Source organism: Lupinus angustifolius, chromosome LG01 (genome assembly GCF_001865875.1).
Source record: "Lupinus angustifolius cultivar Tanjil chromosome LG01, LupAngTanjil_v1.0, whole genome shotgun sequence".
NCBI classification, from domain to species: domain Eukaryota; kingdom Viridiplantae; phylum Streptophyta; class Magnoliopsida; order Fabales; family Fabaceae; genus Lupinus; species Lupinus angustifolius.
The window spans coordinates 1506690-1525141 of record NC_032009.1 but is presented as its reverse complement, the minus strand read 5'-3'; the positions used below and the strand labels follow the sequence as shown (position 1 = coordinate 1525141).

Below are 18452 nucleotides of genomic sequence, written 5' to 3'. Positions count from 1 at the left end.
TTAACAATGCACCTTAAACAATGTTTACGTGCTGAATGTTGAACGATGTTAAATGTAAAGCAGAAGAGAATTAACAACACTTATTAAAGAAAACGTTGTTAAATGTGTTATCTTTAATTTGTTATATTTAACAACGCTTATTGAAGCAATCGCGATTAAAGGTCTCATATATTTAACAACGTTTTTTCAATAAGCACATTTAAATGTATTATTTTTAACAACGATTATTGAAGCAATCGCGGTTAAATGTCATCCTTCATATATTTAACATCACTTCTTCAATAAGCACGGTTTAATGTTTGTTTTAGTGAGCGTGAATCTTTTCAATTTCAAAAACAAAACCTCACACTATAATACATATCACTCAGTTTATTATTTCTCTTACTTTTCTTCTTTTCCATAAGTTACATTTTTCTGTCTCTTTTGTTTTTAGTTTTTCTCTTCAAGCAAGTTATCGATTTTTGGTTTTTCTCTTCAAGAATAAGGTAAATCATTATCTTATTTTAGCTCATTTATTTATCTATTCACCAATAGTGTAATTTTATTCATTGTGAAGTTATACAGCTATGTTGAAGTTATCGATTTTTGGTAAATCGTTATCTTATTTTAGCTTATTTATTTCTCTCTTTTTGTTGTGAAGTTATGCAGCTATAGTGTTCTAGGTTTTTGGCTATGGTAAACATTGGAGGAGAAAAAATGAACAATTTGCATAAGATTATAATACTGGAATCTCTTAAGATTGAATGTAGTTGAAGTCGTTGGTGATTTAAAAAATCTATTGTAAATGTGGTGGAGTTGGACATGATTGTCATGTGTTTGATAGAATATATGAGAGATATAATGTCTTATTTATAAAGTAGATATTCAACAGCGTTTGCTTTAGTAGGCGCTATTAAATATCTATTTTCTACAGTGCTACAAAAACCGTTGTTGAATATAACTTTATGTATTACCATGCTCACATAGAAAGTGTCACAAAAGTATTATTAAATGACAATTTTAAGCGATGTTGTTTTACTATTCTCAATACGTGACATCACTATAAGCTTTAGGCAAGCTTCATAATTATAATCTAAAATTTGTAATTATAATTAAGCTACAATCTAATATATTAACATTGTATGGAGTGATAAAGAGAATAATTGTTTCGGTCCCACTTACTACAAGTAATAATATATTAAGATTTATCTATCACAAAAATTAAACTACAATCTAGCAATTATAAGTTAGCTTGGTAAAACAAAATCTAAATTTAAAATGTGTATGGTTCTTTTTGGATAAGTATTTTATAATTAGAAATTGTATGTGATTTTTTTACCAGCAATGTAGCATAACCTATCTATTACAAAAATTAAACTACAATCTAGCAATTATAAGACCATGCTAGATTTGAATATGATTAAAAATTATCAGTTCGATTCCTGAGAGAGACACTTCTTGGGAGGGGCAGCCATGAACCCTGAAATAAATTAATTCCATACCCAAAATGACAGGTGGTAGTACAAAAAAGTTACCTTATTTTTTATTTAACTTATTTGTACTTTTATTTTTTATTTAAAAAAAATTTAAAATATATTTTCCCTTTTTATGGTCGTTGAGTTAATATATTTAAATAAAAACAATTATAGCAAATTTCAAAGATAAAAGGTAATCTACAATAATATTCACTCCATTTTTATCTTAGTGTACCATAACTTAAATCTAAAATATTTAATTCCCTTTCATTTTCATTTATCCAATTAGTTTTTTGTCTACATATAAAATTGATCTTCCTTATAATCACATTATTATTATTTTAAATGTATCTATGTCTATCTTTTGTGTTCAAATTTGTATCATAGACTCATGAAGTGAGTTATTTACTCACACTTGTTAAATACAAGAACTTCTACCTATTTTTGATAATATTATTCAAACAATACAATATGTTGCTTCTGGTCAAAGATATAACTATATATTCTTATTATCATATCATTGATCTATAACATATTTATTATTTAAAAATACATTGTCTAACTCATCTTCCCCATCTTATCCAAGCCTAAGATTGATTAGATACACCAAACATATATTTCATAAAAATATTTTAGATTTAAAGTAATATATAGATATAGATGCGTTAGAAGAGTGTAATAGTGATGCACTGACACTGTAAAGAATTATGCACAATCAGTGCATTATCCACCCTTCATTTAGATTACTTTTTGTGAAAAATCAAACATAATTGAAAATGAATAGTAGATAATGGAGTGATAGTGTAAAAACCTCTTACACTTTCGATGTATACATCTTTTACTCTCGTCAGAATGGCACTTGAGTTATATTCCATTGCTGCACATTTTTTCTTAATTTTCCCAAACTGATATAAAGTAATATATTTATATAAAAAAAGTCATTTTTATGAACATCCATGATAATTATAATATATCTAGTTTGAAGTAGCATACATACCCAAAGTAAAGACACATTAGGACAAAAGGAATGTTTGCAGTAAAATGAAACAGTTAATTCCAACCTCAACAAGCTATTCATAGCACTTCGCAGCTTGGCAAAGAAAATTCAACTTTGTATATTAAGCTTCCTTATTTAAATAATTAAATATATAAAATAAAATAAATCCATAGGAAACAAACAAGTAATAAGATAATTATTCAAATAAAAACAAAAAGGAAAAAAAGAAGAAGAAGAAGAAGAAAATGTTGCAACAACCGCAATGACAATAACAAAGACGAGAGAGTGAAAATCACAGAGACGTAAAGATCGTCTTCTGAATCGGGAACGAATCAAGGTCACTTAATTTTCTTCTCTTCGCTTTTCTTAAAATTCTTCATTCTCTACACTTGCAGTTTCATGTAGTAATTTAGTTTTTATGTTCTTCATTTCCTTGCTTAATTAATCATTTAATAATTATAAACAAGCTTCATTTTCAAATTTACGAATCATTTTTTGATGTTGTTGTTTCTTTTGCTTTTTGTTTGGTTATCATTGCTTGATTCGGTAATAATGTGTTTTCATTATCTTATTATATTATAATAAAATGTATAGGAATAACGAAGGCACATAAATTTTTAATTATTTTTTTAATTTAGAAAAAAAAGATAGAACCTTGAAACTCAGCAAATCACTGGCGTTGAGAAAATTCGATCGGGTTTAGCATTCAAATGATGTGAAATTGATTTAACGACCTTCGTTTTTCTTCTGATCATAGCACTTTGTAGTTTGTGATAACTGATTGGTGTGTCATCGTTCATGTTTTCATTTTTATTTTAAATTATATTATTCTGTATTCGTTGTCTACTTTGAACATGTACTTGCTACGAGTTTTGGTGTTGTGCTTTGTTTGGTCCTCTGCTTTTTCTCCTGGTCAAAATTTTGAACTTTATGCCTCAAGATTAGTTTTTTCCTCTGGTCTTAAAAGTCAAGATCTAAATTAATTAAATTTAAGAGTTTCAAAATGATGTCTTTGCTATTACCATGACCTGTTATATGTCTTTCTTTATATGTTTATTTATCTTTATGTCATCGATTATATGGCTTCAACATGTTGACAATGGTCAAAGGGTGACTATAAGTGTTTTCCTATAACTTTCTCAGTAATTATTATGCCTTGTTTCTTATTTTGATATTTTTATTGGGCAACAGGTGATTGAGTTGAAAATTGCAGTGATATATTTGCGATATGAGATTCAAGGAAGGAGCTAAGGTGGAAGTGTTAAGCAAAGCGGAGGTGCCTTCTGGTTCCTGGCTATGTGCAGAGATCATTTGTGGTAATGGCCAGTACTGCACTATTAGATATGATGGATATCAAGGTGCTGATGGTGAGGTAATCGTGGAGAAGGTATCCAAGAAGGCCATTAGGCCGTGTCCGCCTGCAATTGAACTAGTTGGTATTTGGTGTCCGGGTGATGTTGTGGAGATCTTCCACAATTTCTCTTGGAAAATGGCTACAGTTTTGAAGGTTTTAGGGAAAAAGTACATTTTGGTGAGGCTACTTGGTTCTTCTTTGGAATTTCAAGTGAGTAAATTTGATATTCGGGTGAGACAGTCTTGGCAGGATGGCAGGTGGATTGTGGTCGGAGAGGTACCTTTATTTCTCCTTATGAATCTTTTTTGTTTCATTCACCTTCCTTAGCAATTGCCAAGTGTTGTTTACAATGCAGGCTGGACCTAGATATATATGATATGTTGAATGGTTTGATTGAACTTTTGAATTTCCATTTATTCAATGCTATAAGTAAGTAGTCAAAATATAATAAACTGACAGTTTGTTTAGATTGTCTGTATTGTTATGCTTTCAATATTCCCAGTTTTGTCCTCTTTTGTTTTTATTTTATAATTAGCTATGAAGAGTAATTCCTTGAATTGTTGTTTTGGGATCTTCAATGCTATTTTATTGTTAAATATGCTTTATCTTTCTCCTATTTTCAGGGTCCAGCCAGCTGTGAGAATGGAAAACGTGATAGTGCACTCAATCTCAGACAGAATGTATTTTCTACTGCTGAAATTCAGAAGACAGCTGCAAAGACAAAACTGTCAGTTTCCAATGTCTGTAATCCTCAAAGGAAAGAACTGACTGTGCTGGAATCCCGTCCCGTTTCTTTTAAAACATTGAAACGAGGAAGCTATTCACAAGTTGAGGCCTATGCTGAACCTCCTCCTAAGTTTAGAGCAATTGAGAACAAAGGCAGATGTCAAAGAGCGGTGGTTAGAAATCTGCCCACACCGCACGGTGTCATTTTTCCAAGAGATGTGCTTGCTGAAGAATGTATACCTGCTTCTCTGAACAACACAAAAAATGGAATTTCTGATATAGACATAGAGAGGAGGAAACAAACTGGTGTTATTGGTTTTTTACTCAGAGAAAACTTTGATTCAAATGATGCTGATAGTGTTACATGCTCTGTTGGCAGTTGTAGTATACCAGGCAGGAATTCCTATAAATTGCCATTTTCTGTATCTGCATGTCATTTTAACGATGTTAACAGTTCATCTAGTGATGCTGAATCTTACTGCCATGTGGGATATGATGAAGGGAGTTGTTCCCCTCCAACACAACAAGAATTGGCGGCTGAAATCCATAGGTTAGAGTTGCATGCCTATCGATGTACCATTGAGGCATTGCATGCATCAGGACCCTTAAGTTGGGAACAAGAAGCATTAATGACAAACCTCCGTCTTTCGCTCCACATATCAAACGATGAACATTTAAAGGAGCTAAGAAACTTGATTTCTTCTGAAAACATTATTCCTTTCAGATGACAGGAATTTTATCTCTTCAATTTAATACTTTTTCCTCAGTGGTAGACTTTCATAACTGTTTGTTCTTAGCCTCATTCAACTGTAAGAAGCAAGATGAAATATTTCCTTCCTTCCTTCATTTATGTTTTACCTTAGTTATATAGTTTGAAATGAATATATATATTAGTGAACATCTCTGATCTTTTGTTAATCTGTTCATTTATGCTCTTAATTCCCATGGCCTTGTTATGCTAGTCATACTTCACATGATCATTAAAATATCCAGATTTTTCAGACATTTGGAAGAAATCATATGACAACTGATACTTGGAATTAAGTTGTACCTTAAAAAAATGTTGGTTTATCAATGAGGCTCAATGGCTAGTATGCTTTATGGGACTTAAGTTTGTATATTTTCTTTATGGTTCATGCTAAGTTGACTTCAAAAGATTATTTTGCATTCATTTCGGATCTCTTTAATCAGAAAGAAGTTTTCTTCCCCTTTCTAAATATCTCTATACAAACATGGTATTGAGTTTTACCTTTACTTATTTGTCTGCCACTCCATAAGTTGGAAGTGTAAACAATGTCATTTGCAGATACTATAATGCTTCCCCTGCATTTTCCAGGGTTGAGTTGGAGGCATAGACGTGTTTCTTCATGGTGTCTACCGATGATATTGGTGCTTGCCTCCTTTCCCTTGGTGTAGACAAGGGCTCGCTTTTGTCGTATCACTCTTGATGAGCCAGCACTTCCATAGTCTTGTGGAGTTCTCGCATTACTCCACTCAGGCCACCCATGAGTCTCAGATGTCTGTTTTGCGGAAGAATGCTCAGAGCCATGAGCCTCAGATATCCATTTTGAGGAAGGATGCTCACAGTTTTTGTGGCTGCCAATCTGCCATGAGCTGACCCTGATATGTGAAAGACGAATTGTTCTCTCAAACTTTCACCTTAGCTTATCCAATTATGATATCTTTTACATGCTGATGCATGTCTCACTATCATTGTCTGCAAATGAAATGATCATTGCTATTCCACACACACACACGAAATGTTGCATGTAGAAGCCTAGTTATTAGTTAATGGTTAAAAAGTTAAAATTGCACACTACTTTGAAATGTTAATTTGATTCTAACAGCAGTAGAAGAACCTTACAATAGATAATTATAATGGACGTCTGTGTAGAACAGAACAACTGATCATCACATATATTATAAACTAATAGTAACATGATTAAGTTGCCTCAATTAGTATAGAAGTAGCATTTTTACAGAGGGTGGGAGGGGTTCAGTATCAATAGGTGAAATGCAGTTGAAATTGCAAGCTAGAAAGGGTCTTGGGAGTACATTTTGCTTTTTGTGATATTGATCAATTGTATTATCCCTTCAATTCATCTAGTACCTACTATGTTATTTGAACAATATTGTTCCAGTACTTGTATATGTACTACTTTATCAGTAACCGAACATTTTTTTCTCTTTTCCTTTTGTGGTTGTAAGCTTGCATTGCTCAGCAAAGTTCAGTTGCAAAATGTTGAAATTGCTCTTGGAAGAACATGGCCACATTAAAGCCTGAATTTCACAAGATATCGTTATGCCAGAATACCCTTAATGGGCTAGATGGAATATACCTTCTCTCCAATACTAATACTGAGCAATGATACACAAATGACTATATAGATTCTATGTTCATTATCAGTTTGTGTTCATATTCTAATTGGAAATATATTTATTATTACTTCAACTATATCCTGGTTGCTCTACATCACTACTGCTAGAACACTATGAGACTGTCCAAGTTTCCTATGAGATTTTATATTTTAATTTCAGCATTGTTTATAAACAAAATAATGTATGCACTGACAATATATGAGTTTTATACACTGTCATTGCATCATCCATCGTTGATATTTAATTATGATTGACTTTTCAAAAATGGTAATCCAAATGAATGGTAGAATGCATGTGTATAAATTTTTACACTGTCAGTGTATAGATTTTACACTCTTGTTTATATTTATTTACGGCAACTAAACCAGTCTTCATATAATTAAATGTGTTATTTTTCTTTTTTTCATCTTAAAAAATCAAATGGGTTATTAAGGAAGGGTAATTGAATCCAGGCCCAAAAAGATCAAGAATGAGTTTTGTTCTTAGTTGGACCGAGATGGCTGAAGCCTACTAAACCAAAATGAAATTGAGAAAGGACACAGAAGACTACTAACATAGTGAAACGAATAGTTATCCACTAGGAAGTCCTATATATGTAAAACCTATTACATGTTATAGATGAGTTCTATTATGAGAATTATACTATGCTAATATTATTCTGTCTACCTTCATAATTAATAATATTCAGATTTCTAGTTTCTCAACACAATAAGTTTCACATCTATATATATATATATTCTAAGAACCTTTTAAAAGGAGATGATGGATAGAAAACCTACAAATGAGTCATGCATTAATGTGGCTCCACCAAATCCTCTACCATTGTCTCATTTGCTTCCTTCATGATTGGTTCTCCCATGTGATGCTGCCTTTCTCTGTCACTCTTAGAGACAGAGAAAGCCTACAAGTTTTGAATAAGCATTTTAGGGTCACTTTCAACCTCTACATTATGCACATCACATTAAAGCTAGTGTATCTCAATATCTCAATGAACAGTATAAGTAAATTGTGAGAAATAATATGGGACAGGTCTTTTCAAAACTTGGTCCTATATCTCCTAATATTCATCCCCATTAAACATGAGGTGCTGTTGAGGTTGAGAAGATTCTGAGTTTATTTACCATTTTATCTTGGACTGTTGTACCATAGCTATTGCATTTATGTTGTTGGCTCGAACATAATTGCCTCCAATATGATGATATCTGTCGGAAACAAAAAAAAAAACTCTATATAAAATATATGAGAAAGAAAAGGAAATAATTACATAGGTTGTTTGTATTCTTGTTTATCCCTCTTGTGCCAAATTGCCAATAACACAGCGGTCTATCTATTAATGTGATATAAAACTTATTCAAATATACATTTAATAGACAATACAATATTCAACTTATTTTATGTCAGTTACATATTAATGACAATTGAGATCATGAAAGAACTTTAGGGATATTTCATTTTTTGTTGTGCATGAAGGATTAATCATTTATCTAATAATCCAATACTAACATTTTTTTAGGCCTACGAATCATGAAAGTTCGTTTTGTTACTAACAATACAATATTTTTAACATATACGTCGAGAGATAGGGTTGTATATCGTACTAAAGAAAACATAACAATTTTCTAATAGGGTTGAATATTGTTAATTGGTGGAGTCATTTTCATGAGTTTATAGTTGAGAATGTATATCAAAACTTAATGACACATAACAAACAAACATTTGAAAAGAGAAAAGACATTTTCAGTATAAGATATTCTAAATTCACTAGTTCACTTTGAAATTGTTTGTAATTTTTTGACCAAAAGTCTAACTAAATTGACCCCTTATTCCCATTTTAGCATATAAAAAAAACAAATGTCATTGTCTCTCTGTTTTGGAGTTATGGCCAGCAAATCCACCTAATCCAGGAATATTGAAAGGAATTAAAGGTTCCAATTACACATTTCCTAGTATCCAAATAATGGAAAATTGATAATATCTCTGCAGAAACTGACACACTGAGATATTGATTCTAAGTCAAGGTTTAATGCAGAGAAATTGCATGTTCATAGAGACATAATTCTTTGGCAATCAGAGTAAACATGACAGACTCACAAGGTTTAATTAAACAATGGCAGACATTAACCAGCTCAATTTCTTTGGCATCAGTGCCTAATTAGGGGACACTCATCATTAATTTAATGCAACATTTCTTATTATTGGAAAAATACCGTGCCATACATCTCAAATATTTAAGAGTTTTTTATATCATTCATCATTTATAATTATTGAATTTGATATTAACGCCGAATGCTAAGACAAAGCATAATATATATTTGTATACTAAAATTAAACTCTTAGGCATTAAATTAGAATAAATGTACTATATAGAAATATGTGTATCATTCATGAATCAATAGACACTACAATTAGTACGGGGATTAGTGAATACTTATACTAGTGAGAGAGATGCGAAATAATCAGTAAAAAAATTGGATAATAAGAAATATTAGTGCGTGAGACATTATGTTCTTGTTTTATGTGATTTATATGCTCAAAGCATAAACTGCGAGAATAAAAAACAACTCCTAAACGGCCAAAATTTATCGGTAATGATAAAAATTTGTCGGAAATAAGATAAATATAATACACTATATATAAGTGTGGATAAATACTTTTCTTAAACTGTGATATCCGTAATTCACAACAGAAGTATACTTGAGTTATGCCAACCAAAATACTGACTAAATGGAATGCCAAGTCATATAAAAATAATAAAATAAGAGTTTAAAATCTATGCACTGACAGTGTAAAGTTTTTATACTGTTAACATATTATTCATTTGATTTGTAATATTTTTGTTTAAAAGTCAATAATAACTAACATATGAATGGTAGAGATTTACTGATACTGATACTGTAACAAATACTTATTAGTATATACATATTAAATCCAAATAATAATAATGACCTTAGAATAATTTTATAGCACAAATTATATAACACAAGTTCCAAGATTAACATAGATAAATGACCCATGCTAATATTTTTTTGTCTTTCTATAGAACTCTTTTGAAGAGTTTTAATATGGACTAAGAAAGTTGGTCAAAATAATTAGTAATATTAAACTTATCAACAATTAAATATATTTTTCATAATTATTCTTTCTTAATGGGAATCATTACCTTTCTCTATTGGATTCTTTCTCTAATAATTTGTGGGAGATTATCTTTCCTTAAATATATTACACAACTTTGAAATAACATTAAACTATGTAAAGATTTCTTGCTAATATATTTTGACCAAGAATAATTCTTAACAAGTGGCTACTAGCTAGTCTTATCATTTTGTATTAAAATTAAAGTAAGGAACTAACAAAATGTTGATCTCGTGATATAAGATTAAATGTTCGATTTTCAGAGTAATATTTGTTGAGAGAAATAATCACGCATCTCAAAAAAAATTTAATTCTTTACCCAAAATATATAGAAATATTCTTACTTGTACAAAAAAAAGTAAAGAGAATGCAAAATTTTCCCAATTTTTCTTATAAAAGGAAAATACCCAAGAAAATTAATGAGTTGGTTACAATAGAAACAAAATGAGAATTATATAAAATAAGTTGATAATGGATTGGACAACATGCTTCATGGCATGCTTTGTTTCCTTTAATAAACGTTAAAAAGGAAATATTGAAATTAGAATTTTAGGAGACAACAATAAGATCTCCCCTAACCACATGCATCTTAGGGACCAAAGAAATTAGAGCTCTCTCTCTCTCTCTCTCTCTCTCATGGGAAGGTGCATGAGAAGATCCCAAAAAGTAGTACACAAGGGTGTTCCTCTAAATCTTATTTCTTACTAAATTACAACTCAAATGCTACAAATCCCATAAAAGACCATCAATAAACAATGTGCTGGATGCATGCTGGATTATGGTCCCTTTTGCTTCCAAACAACATTTCATGTCTTAAAGGTACAATTCTTGCTTTAAATTCTTCAAGTAACACATATCTTCTTACTTATCTGTGTGGGCCTTCAAACATATCACTATATAATAAATACAATGAAGCTATTTCCCATTTGCCCCCTTAAATATGATTATAAAAATAATGGCAATGTGCCTATATATGTTCTTTCCCAATTGTTAAGTTAGTTTATGTTTATTTTAAGTACTCACTTAGTTACCAAATAAGCTTAGTTTATTTATTTTTTGTTTACACAAATCATACCATTTTCAATTCCCCTCCTCACTTTTCTTCACAATTATTTTATCTTTTCTCTCTTTAGATAATAATGAGAATATGTGAATATAATCTTAAATTTTGTGAACACAACAATTAAAGAGAAACAAAAAGACCAACAAGGCATTAAATTTGCAAGGTCGATGATTCGATTCCTATGAGCGATATTTGTCAGAAAAGACAATCACGAACATCAAAATTGATTAATTCTTTATCAAAAAAGATACTATTAATAGTACCAAAAATAGAAACAAAAAGTTGATCAACAAACGTTACTTTTAAAGAAAGGGGCATCATGCGTTTCTTAAATCTTAATTAGCCAAAAACAATTTACAAAGGACTTGTACGAAGTTGTGGTGAATGCGTGGTGCGGGAAAACGGTATTTGCACGGTTCACAAGTGTAAAGCGAATAAATTATGTTACATAAGAAAGAACTTAGAAACCCAACAACTATGGGGTTTCGCAATCTTACCTGTATGCCAATAACTCCCTTAATTCAAGAAAGTTCGAATTGCTACAATGCAATAAGAAAGAGATATTATAACATGTCTTTTTGGGAAAGTGAAGGACGTTATAGCTCAGTCCCTAACTAGTTACTAGTATCGCTGTGTTACTCATGAGTTTTGTTCTAGAAATCTGCAACTACATCTTATGAGATCGCAAAAGTGCTGAGAAATTCAAAAGGTAATCATTCTTCATCATGGAGGGTGATATCATGAAATACTAAATCTTGGCCAGTGCTTCTTCTTTGGGGACAACCAATCATAAAAATTTGTTGCTCTTAGATGTTAATGGCAAATCATGTTTTAGAATTCTGATTTCCAATGTGCATTCATCAACTTTATAATGAGAAAAATGTATACAACATATCATATTTAGATACAAATATATTTATATTTTTTATACTATTATTTATGACTAAATTTTTTTTATTATAATTTTTTTTAACATGTTATCAATATTTTATTGGATGTCTCCATGTAAATACATATTTATATAAGTGATTCTCCTTAATAGTTGGTACATCCTATTACTGACAATTTTTGAGACAAACTTATGTTTAAGGTTGTGTTTGATAAAATTAGGTTGAAATTTTTATTGTTTCTATTTATTTGTCTTTATTACAGAACCACAACTATTGATTTTATTTCTTTTTCACTTGTATAATTATTAAGAGATATAATAAATGGAATATAGCTACTATAATTATTAGGGAGAGATAAAAAGCAAATTAGACAAATACTCATAAAAATTTAATATTAATAGACATTTTAGTTATAATTATTAACTTATATGTTACATCCTTCCATGACAATTAAAAATAATGGAGGCTAAATTACTATAAGGGATTTCTCAAATCAAAGCTAATATTCCTAAAATTACCTTTCTTAAAATTTCTTATGACTAAACAAGATTACAAGTTTATTTTCATTCAAAGCATCCATAAACTAAATTATGAGTATCTCTCATGCGTTGCTAAACATGCCTAAAATGAACAATTTGATAGTGTCTCTACATCTTAATTCATTAAAAGATTAAAAAGGTACCAACATCACTACTCATTTATTTTAAACACCCTACTTTAAATCATTGGAAGTATCATATCTTTTACCTTAATTCCTACATTTATATACTTGTTGATCAACTCTAGATAAATGTTGGTTTGAAGATGAAATCTAATATATGAATGGTTAATTTTTTTGATTTTTTTGCTCACTACAAACTAAACCCTTGCCATCAGTTATATACTCTTAAGCCCAATGGATTGCATATTGGCAATTGACGAAATTTAACATTGATGAAGCATACAAGAAAAACAGTGAAAAATGTTTAGAGGATAAAATAATCACATGACAACCAATGGTCACAGTGCAAAAAGACAACCAAACCGCCAAAAATGCATTACAAAATTACAAATCTCTGTCAAAATGAAAGAAATGTTCTGAAGAGAAGGAAAAAAACATAAGATAAAATGTCCATGGACAAAGGGGAAGGGCACCACCTTAAATTTGTTCACCACACATCTTTCCTAGTTCTTAATTCCTATATATATTCATATACAGTGCATCATCTAACATTTATGTATATTACTTTCATTTTAAAAAAATCAATAATAATAATGAAAGTATAAAAAACTCTTACATCAAGATTTTCTCATTTTTTCAATGAAAAAAAAAAAGAAGCATACGTGAATATATTTTTCAGTGCCTATAAACTGAAGCCACATATATACTCTAGAGAAATTTGCAACATTAGATGGAATCCAACATCCAATCAGGACCCTTGATGATGATGATCAATTATTTTGGACAAACGTTGGAAAATGATTGGTGCCCCATGCTGCGGGTAGAGTAACATCAGAACCGTTGGTGCGTGCTGATAAGTAGGGGCCAACCTGAAACTAAAACGCTGAAGCATGATTGCAAGGGCAAGTTTGGTTTGTAGCACTGCAAGGTTTTGTCCTATGCATGTGCGCACACCTAGACCAAAAGGTATGAAAGCCACAGGATGCTTCGCTGCACGCGCTACCCCTTCTGAGAAACGGCCAGGATTGAATTCATTTACATCATTGCCCCATATCCCTTGATCATGATGAACGGCCAAGATTGGAATCAATAGCTCTGTCCCACGTGGTATCTTGTAGCACCCTAAATCCACATCTCTTTTGGTCCGTCTGATTGTGGCTATTGTTGGAGGGTATAGTCTTAGAGACTCGTTCACAATCATGCTCAGCTGCACAAAATTGTAGGCCCATAATATTAGATTATAAATGATAAAAGAGTTTATTTATTTATGCTAATAACACATCATAAACAATTTATATGTTAATAATGGACATTTACTTCTTACTAGAAATCATACACATGAAGAAATAATAGGACAAAACCCATATTTTGATGATGGGGCTGAAGAAATTAAATTGATTTGATATAATTGCCACTTGGAAAAATGTAAATGTCAAAAGTTGCACTTCATGTTCCTTCACTAGGGGTAAGAGGAAGCAAAAGGTGGCAATTTGGTTTGTTATGTGAGGAAACAAAGACAAAGGCTAAAGAGACAAAACATGATTTATGTAAAAATTAAATCCTATTCTGAATGAGCATAAAGGGGATGGAGTTAAGGGAGAGGTTGTTTTTGTTTTGCTTACCGTCTTGAGCTTTACAACATGATCTTTTGTAGGAAGGTCACGTGCTCCACACATGTTGAGGACCTCATCACGTGCCTGGTCCTGCCATTGTGGGTGCATAGCTAAGAGAATGGTCGTCCACGTCAGCAAGTTTGATGTGGTTTGTTTCCCTGCAAAGAAAAAGCTCTTGCACTCTTCCACGATGTCACCCACTGTAACATTGGATGATGAATTAGCTTTGGATGCATTTATCATTAGCCCCAGCAAATCCTTTGCTCCTTTTTCCACTCTCATCTCATTCTCACTCGAATTCTCTTTCCTTTTTTCGATCAACTTCACCAAAGATTTCTTAATTTCCCTCTCCAATTTCCAAGATTTTATATTCCTCCTTGTGGGAAAGAATCTATAAATATTGTGCATAACAAATAAACAAAACATTACTATAACAATAATTTATAACTTGTCCATAGTACTTAATATAAGTATAATATAATAAGATGATTGTATTATAACTAAAATGAACTAAGTTTGTACCTATAACCTGGAATGAAGACTTTTTGGAATGCATCAGCAGCTAAGAGCATTTGTTGGGATTGTAGCCTGAAAATGGCTTTGCCATCTTCATAACTGCTTCCAAATGCTGTTCTAGTAATGATATCTTCGGTTAGGTTTTGAAACCACTCTGAAACTTCAATTTCCACCTCACCTTTCTCATCCCCCATTACCGACCACTTCTCCAACATCTCAACCATGCTTGTTCCCATCACGGGTATCAAACACTATACAATAAAAAAAAAACACATATATTAATTGGACATATAATTTTGTTTTGTACTATTGATGTTTAAAAAATTATTTAGTTTATATAGTAATGTTTTTTTGTTGCTATGAGTTAATTACTTTGAGATTTTCCATGTGGAAAGTGGGAGAGATAATTCTTCTATGGTGAGCCCATTTTTCTCCTTTGAGGCTAAGGAGCCCATCACCTTCTAGCTGCTTCACAAGTGGGGGAGCTTCATTTTTTTCATAAAATTCTGACTTGGATGTGAATATTTCTCGTATGAGGTCTGGATCAGACACGGTAAGACGAACAGTGGGTCCAAACCAAACTAGGAATGTTGTACCTGCAAACATGATAAATTAATTAATATACTTAACATATGAGATTAATTGTTTAATAAGTACCAATATTAGTCTTTAATTAATGAGGTTATCATATCAAGTTATCAACCACATATATGGAATATCATATTATTATATTATTATTATTATTATCATTATCATATATTATTGTATTTAAATTTGTATTTTTACACCAAGATGGGAACTACCACAGTGCCTGAAGTAGTAAGTGTGAAGTTTGCAAAAGAGTAAGGAGCAGGAAACATGACAGGCATTAGTTTCAGAGGAAGCATGGCTAGTGGTGGGTGTAGACCCTACAAGCACAGAGACATTGAGAGAGATAGAGAAGGCATAAACAGCAAGAATTTTAAAACTGTTACCAAACATATACAACTACATTGTCAAAATTCAATTCCTCCACATACAAAAACAAAAGAGAGAAGGCATAGAAAAGGGAGCAAAAAAGTGCACTTATCCAACGTAAAAATTATATATGACTTTGTATGTGAGAATACTTAATAAATAATCTTGATGTTTTATAATAAGGAAAGGAAATTTAGAATATGGACAAGATTTGTATTACTGACATCTTTACAGAGAATTCAGTAGGAAATAGATTTCTCATTACACATCAAACTCAAGCCCATAGTTGGATTTTTCTTGCGAGTTGAGGATTCAAGGAGGGTATAGTGGAGAAATAAAGAAAAAAATATGAGAGAAAGAAACCAGGTCAGGTGGGGGCTACAGTCCAAACTTGGAACTTCAACATCATGCATCAAACAGCTAGGAGCTAGCTCAGGAAATAAAGAAAAGCCTGAAAAGGTTGTAAAAAAGAAGCACCCTAACTCCGGAATAAGTCATTCAAACACTCTCAAATTCTGAAGCTAGAATCATAACACTACCAGAAGAACATCACCACCACCATCATCATTATTATTATCATGAGTCATCACACTGAAGAGCGCCAACTTTAATGATGATTAGGATGACTGTGAAATCATTCCAACTAGTGATCACAAAAAACCTTATTCACATAGCTCAAACAAGTCTAAAAAAATATACGTAAAACAAAACGCTTTTTTTCACTTTGAAATGGATAAAGAGTTTTGAAGGTAAACATGAAACCCATGTCTTGAAAACTATCGAAAAGGGTGGAAATGAATATATATTTTTGTTGAGAGAACAATTTTAAGTGAAGAATGAAAAGGAGAAGTAAAAGTACCATAAATTTTCTTCCAGTGATGATAGAAGGAAAAGACTCTGGGTAGAATGTTATGAGATAAAGGCATGGGTTGAGAAGAAGCCTTCAACATCATGTCAACAAGTTCTTTAACGTTTCCAATGAAGAAACGATAAGGGGGTCCTCTGATTCCTTGTTTAGAGAAATGGCCTTCAATTTTCCTAGGTCTCCACCATAGAACCACTGTAACCTTGAGCACAAGTAGAAGAAACACTAAAGAAAAAGAAATAAGCTTGAACCAAGACAAGAGCTCTTCCATGATAGTTTGAGAATAAAATTTGTCTTTTGTTAGAGAAATCAACACAGAAATTAAAAGTATGTTTTTTTCTCTCTTCTCTTCAGTGTAGAGTGTGATGACAGAAAAAGGAGGCTTTGGGTTTTAGCTTAGCTTCTTATCTGTTTTGGTTATGTTATGTTGGTGGTTAGTGTCATTGGTCTTTTAATAGTACAGAGAGAGAGAGAGAGGGAGAGAGAGAGAGAGAGAGAGACCAAGTAAGTTACTACTAGTGCTGCTGCTATTATATTTACCCTCCTTGGTTTAATCTGAAATTTCCCAATGCTTACATGATTTTATATTTTTAGGCTCCAGCTTTAAGGTGTAAGATTATAAACATGCCAAATAACAGAAACTAATTTTATAATCCCGTACATCTTGCTCCTTCCCAAAAATAAGTTACAAGCTGTAACTTATAACAAATTGTACTGCACTCTCAACCATGTACCTCAATCCATCCACCAAATTGTATTACATTTTAGAACCACATGATACATTTCCTGTCTTCTCCAAAATCAACCTATAATTCAGCACATACTTCTTCCAATAACATGCTGTGTCCTGCTTTCTTCATCAGATGCTCATTCTGATTTTCCTCAAGAGTGTGTTAGGAGATGTAATGAGTGAATAAAAGCGAAATGGATGGGGAAAAACAAGATCCCTAGTTGCGATGAATGGAAAACGGAAGGGAATGCCACTATCCCTCCAACTCCCACTTCGTGTTCCCTTTAAAATTGAAGGATAATGCGGGATAATGTATTGTATTGTTTTGTTTTAAAAACTTGTCATTTACTATTTAAAGCCCATGGTCTTCTTAAAGGGGTTTTTTCTTAAATAAATGTTGAGAGATTGGATAGCTTTGCTTCATAGATGTTTTTAGTTCTCTTTATCCTCAATTCATTTTATTTTGCAATTAGGATCTTTTGCGCTTCTTTGTCTTCATCCTAATAGATTTCTTTTGTCCAAAAAAAAACAACAAAAAAACATACATTGAGCTTCTTGAGAAACATCTATAAGGGTCACATTGGAATTTAACACATAACCCTTCTCTGTTTCCTCCCTTCTTAATCATTCAAAAATAGCACAACTTTTCACCATTTCATCCTTTCATCTTATTTCACGTATTTCCATTAAATTCTCTATATATAGTTCATACCCATTTTGGTGTAAACAGTGTCAAATTATTGTAAATAGTTCATATGATGACACAATTTCTCTATCCAATTAGGAAAATATCAGGCATTGTAAGAGAGAGAGGTGTTAAGCCAGGGCCAACGGCGTAGGGGCCGCCATTGGAATTCTAAGAGTCAACGAATGAGAACATTTTTTAATTTCAATCCTTTTAAGACCATTTTACCCTTATCTATCAATGATATGTTCATTTAAAATTCATTTTGCAAGTTTAAAAAGAACTTTTGTGGAAAAGAGAGTGACACTAGAAATAGTTGGATGAAGGCAACATTTTGGGAGATAAGTTAAGTGAAAGGGAACAAAATTCTTTTTCTTCCAATAATTTAAGCAAAATTACTATTTTGATTCTTGACTTTAATTATTTTTCT

General features: G+C 31.6%; 2 protein-coding genes across 5 annotated transcripts; one reads left to right on the top strand and one right to left on the bottom strand.

The window, feature by feature from the left end:
• LOC109345329 lies at positions 2654 to 6879 on the top strand. Of its 4 annotated transcripts, XM_019584297.1 has the most exons (4): positions 2654 to 2788; positions 3643 to 4081; positions 4429 to 5081; positions 5868 to 6879. In XM_019584297.1, the coding sequence occupies exons 2-4, from the start codon at positions 3680 to 3682 to the stop codon at positions 5884 to 5886; spliced, it is 1074 nt and encodes a 357-aa protein (XP_019439842.1). In that variant the 5' UTR covers positions 2654 to 2788; positions 3643 to 3679; the 3' UTR covers positions 5887 to 6879. The 4 variants fall into 4 exon arrangements, with proteins under 4 accessions (XP_019439842.1, XP_019439818.1, XP_019439828.1 ...); XM_019584273.1 differs by lacking the exon at positions 5868 to 6879 and having other exon boundaries at positions 4429 to 5470; XM_019584283.1 differs by lacking the exons at positions 2654 to 2788; positions 5868 to 6879 and adding an exon at positions 3004 to 3235 and having other exon boundaries at positions 4429 to 5470.
• On the bottom strand, positions 13267 to 18140 carry LOC109345324 (cytochrome P450 734A1-like). The gene is made up of 5 exons (XM_019584259.1): positions 16602 to 18140; positions 15158 to 15381; positions 14792 to 15036; positions 14279 to 14660; positions 13267 to 13863 (listed from the first exon to the last, which is right to left on the bottom strand). The coding sequence occupies exons 1-5, from the start codon at positions 16876 to 16878 to the stop codon at positions 13405 to 13407; spliced, it is 1587 nt and encodes a 528-aa protein (XP_019439804.1). The 5' UTR covers positions 16879 to 18140; the 3' UTR covers positions 13267 to 13404.